At 34.3% G+C, this 4,433-nt stretch overlaps 2 protein-coding genes across 2 annotated transcripts in view; both read left to right on the top strand.

Annotated features, from left to right (window-relative positions):
• Window positions 1-183: 183 nt before the first annotated feature.
• On the top strand, window positions 184-2,139 carry LOC104265798. Its single transcript, XM_018816666.2, has 5 exons — window positions 184-351; window positions 697-802; window positions 921-982; window positions 1,435-1,485; window positions 1,547-2,139. The coding sequence occupies exons 1-5, from the start codon at window positions 184-186 to the stop codon at window positions 1,574-1,576; spliced, it is 417 nt and encodes a 138-aa protein (XP_018672211.2). The 3' UTR covers window positions 1,577-2,139.
• A 293-nt stretch (window positions 2,140-2,432) lies between these two features.
• LOC108950643 overlaps window positions 2,433-4,433 on the top strand; it is a 4,061-nt gene continuing 2,060 nt past the window's right edge. The window contains exons 1-2 of the mRNA XM_026839610.1: window positions 2,433-2,633; window positions 3,952-4,074. Of these exons, the coding sequence (XP_026695411.1) occupies window positions 2,574-2,633; window positions 3,952-4,074 (183 nt within the window). The 5' untranslated portion in view covers window positions 2,433-2,573. The remainder of the gene's footprint in view (window positions 2,634-3,951; window positions 4,075-4,433) is intronic.

The raw sequence follows: 4,433 nt of genomic DNA, 5'->3' as shown, positions 1-4,433 counted from the left end.
TGAATACCAACAATTGCATAAAAAGTATGTTTCCATGGGAATTTGTGTTGTTTCTGTATAAATATTTAGGGTGTGTGTATTTTTTTATAGCGAGATAAATATTTCAAACCGTAAATAAGTGAATCAATAAAAAGATAAATATTGATTCAATAGAATAAGCGCAGCGGATGTGAGATATGCGGAATGCCCCACCTAACTATATTTGGTTACTTACAGGAACCAGTTCTGACTTCAATTCATAGCATCATAGCAACTTTTGGGTTCACCGCATTTATCCTGGGTATCGTACATTCTGCTTACTGCTGTAAAATCAGCTGTTGTAACGGCAACAAACATAATTATCAGCAACAAGTAAGATGTATGGTAGGGTGGGGAAGATGGGACACCTTCTCATTGTTTTTTCTTGTCCCATTTAATAGTAAATAAAGAACATCTAATGATTTATAAACCGTGTGCTCATGACTCCGATAGACCGCGATCGGGATATTTGAATATTATGTGGTAAAGGGCCCCGTCGTCATCAACCCTACTGTATAAATAACTAGATCTTGTCTGTTTATTGAACGTTGCTGTTTACAAAAGTCGCGTGAACATATGAAATCCAATACGGATTTGTAAAATCATTCTGCGTTATTAAGTTGTACAGGCATTCATATACTGTTTATTTTTTCTCACAGTTAATTCTGTATCTTATAGGTTGTTTCAATGACATCAGGTCAAGTCAACTTGGGCATACCCTGGGGCAATGCATACCCTGGGGCAATGCAGAATGAATATCAAGTAAACCAACAAATTCCTATTGGTAAGTAACGCCCTTACTTCAACTTTCCATTCCACCAAGCAGTGTATAATTTTTGCGCGATTTGTAATTTATAAATGTCGTAAGAGAGATATAGAATTATATTTGATATTCACAACAGGTTTTCGGACGATACAGGTTCCAATATACGCAGAGCCTCCAAAACCTATCCAGCAATACCAGGTTTAATATACATTTGATGTTTACTTTTATATTAGTAACAGCATGTGTAAACACGATAAAGCGAAAGGCATTTACGCCATCCGTTTTCAGTTACTATGACAGGGACATATACAAAACATGAATACTAAAATACGAATGTGCAAATTCTTAACCATGAGTAACCTTTAGTTCATACTAACGCTTATAGTAGGGTGGGTAAAATGGGACACCTTATCAATCAATTTTCTCGTCCCATTTGGTAGTAAAAAAAGAACATTCAAAGAATTAAAAACCTCATTCCCACGACTCCTATAGACCATTGTTAAATGTTCAAAGCACGATCAGGATATTTGGATATTACACCAAAAGTGTCCCAACTTGTGCTATGTGTAAAAGCGTAAATGATTGCATCACGTGAAGACCTTGATTACTTAGATATCGTTGCATCACTTTCACTTTATGTTTATCCACAGCAACAACGTACAACGATGGGCGAAACATCTGACGAGCCGCCATATTACATGGTATATGTTTTATCTAACTATACTAAAACCCTGTATAACCTTTATTTGTATATTTTATCAGAACAATAAGAAGAACAGAAGCGGGTTGTGAGATAAAAGATTCTATCAAGGAAAAAAATAATCACTGTATAAAGTGCTCTGATCATATAGTAGGGCGGGGGAAAATGGGACCCCTTTTTATTCTATTTTTTTGTCCAATTTGGTAGTGAACAAAGAACATTCTAAGAATTAAAAAACCGTGTCCACACGACTTCCATAGACCGTTGTTAATTGTTTAAAACACGATCAGGATATTTGGATATTATGTGATAAAGGTGTCCCATTTTACCCTACAGTACTATAATATATCTTTATATACCGTCAATTGCCAATGGTTTTGTATTATTATAAGATTTACTTATTGTAAGTTTATTGCAAAGTAATATTTATAAAGTGATCCTATATTGCTTGGAGTATTAACCACAAACTATTTATTTTAATTTGAAATTATAATGTCTCAGTCAAAAATCGTGTTAGTGTTTCCGAATTTATGGATCGCAGTGATATTTCTTACTGTTAAGATTGCGTAGTATTCATCGAATGGCAACACTGGCGCTTTTTTCGTTTTACCATGTTTTGTCAAAATTCCCGAAAATGTAGTAATCCGAAAACGTCTTGTGACGTCACAAATGAAACGCGCGAGCCTCTCGCAGGCAAATCATCTTCTGTGAGCTTGAAGCACGTTGCATAGTTAAACGCGCAATGAATAGATTGGGAACGGATTCTTGATAGCAGTTACAGTTAACAACAAGCTGTGTATGATGGTCAGTTTTTCGTGGTGGTAGTTGTGGTAGTAGTGCTATGTTTTTTATCCAATTGTTGATCTAATTTTAAACTGATCAGAACAATATTACATGTTTTTTTTTTAGAAAATTTGTTAGTATGTATAGACGCAAGATGCATTATTGCTAGAATACAGTAGGTTATCTGTTCAAGTTAAGATGCGATATGGGAAAATGTCCAATGACGCGGATACAATACCCTGTATATAGGAATAGATACATATTTCTCTATACGTATCGTATATATACCAACCATGCCAGAAAAAGATGCCCTTTTCTGCAAAATGGAACAACATGCCCTCGCAAGAAAATGTCTCCGGAGTTCAGGTAATGTAGGTTTATTAAGACATGAATTTAAATATGATTGTGTTAGAAATATGTATTGTGTTATACGGTAACTACGGTTCAAAATATTTCAGTCGTCCGCCGATACTTCGTTATTATTCTTTGTATTTGCTCGGTTTGGTTTAGCGTATTTGAGTGAAACATGTGTAGGTGAATACCAAACTATAGTTTGATGTAACTTATGTTCACGTACGAATATAGTATTTTGGTTGGTATAGTTTCTATTACGGCTATTGCTTATAAAATAAGTATATTAGGGTGAGGGAAGATGGGACACCTTTAGCCCATTATATCCAAATATTCTGACCCTGTTTTAAACAAGTAACACCAGTCTATGGGAGTCGTGAGGATACGGTTTTATAATTCTTTGATTGTTCTATAATTGGTACCAATGAGGCGAGAAAATAGAATAAAAAGGTGTCCCTTCTTCCCCCACCCTACTATATCATTCCATTTCCAGTCATGTACATAATTATAAAGGTTTTAGTTTATGCAATATAGGTGAAGATAGTTATTGTTCTACACCGGTTCACAGTGCCCTAAATATACATCTACCAAACATATATACGTGGGAATAACTTATCTCAGTAAAATTCAACAACCAATTTGTCCGAGTAAAAAAAACGGAATTTAATCTTTGTAATATTTTTCCTGTTAAGTATATACACTTTTGAATAGTAGGAAGTGTGCAAGTATAGGCTTCTGTTTTAAAGAATATTGGTTAAGTTTGCTGTCTAGTTATGTTAAAACAGAAACTGATTATAAAAAGGCAATTACCACAGTTCAAATAAATTAACTGTACAAACAAATACAAAAGCATTATTTACCAATAAGTTACTTAAGCAGAGGCATATTTAAATATTGAAACATCATAGGCTAAGAATTTTAATTGAGTTAGTTCTGTTAATATGTTTTACTCTGCCACATTAAGCCATCAATATTTGATTATTTCTTAGAACTTTTTCATGCATTTTGTTTGTCTTACCAATGGGAGCAATTCAAGCAGCTCATATAGCTGTTGCAAGCCATTTAATGTATAAAGAAAATTGAGTCAGTTAATAATTTTACATAGTAGGGTGGGGGAAGATAGAACACTTTTCAATATAGTTTTGTTCCATTTGGTACATACATTCAAAGAATTATAAAGCCGCATCCTCACGACCCCATAGACCGTTGTTAAGTGTTTTAAACACGATCAAGATATTTGTATATTATGTGCAAAAGGTCTCCCATCTCACCCCATAATACTATAATACAGTAAATATTGCTTTACCTTTTGTTTTACTTAAAAAGATTTTAGATAAGCATAAACAGAACAAAGGTGATGGCAGAGCAGCCTGCTGTCCAGCGGATACGCCAAGCATGGGAAAGGGTACAGACAGCAAATCCGATTCGTTATCATACCACAATGCTCGGAATTGGGGTAAGATTTGTAAATGTTGCTACGTTTGATAGATGAGCAATTTAACTTGACATCTGTCACTGCAGATGGTTTATTCTTTTGTTTGCCCCTAAATGGCATTTTGACTTCATTGCAACTTTTAGGGCAGTTTCAAGCTTGCATAACTATGTAAATAAAAAAAAACATTACTTAACGCTATACATATATATATATCTTGAGTTATTTTGCTCCAACCCAGTGGTCACTGATTGATTGTCTGAAATCTAAACTATCAGCCATACATAAAAGCCATGAACGCACGTGTTATAATATGTCTTTTCCTTAATAATGAAATGTATTGGAATTCGTGCATCATTCTGACTATTGTGTTATGTGGTAAC

This window comes from Ciona intestinalis, unplaced genomic scaffold (genome assembly GCF_000224145.3).
Source record: "Ciona intestinalis unplaced genomic scaffold, KH HT000491.1, whole genome shotgun sequence".
NCBI classification, from domain to species: Eukaryota; Metazoa; Chordata; class Ascidiacea; order Phlebobranchia; family Cionidae; genus Ciona; species Ciona intestinalis.
The sequence above is the reverse complement of the archived record's forward strand: the minus strand, read 5'-3'. Positions and strand labels throughout refer to the sequence as shown.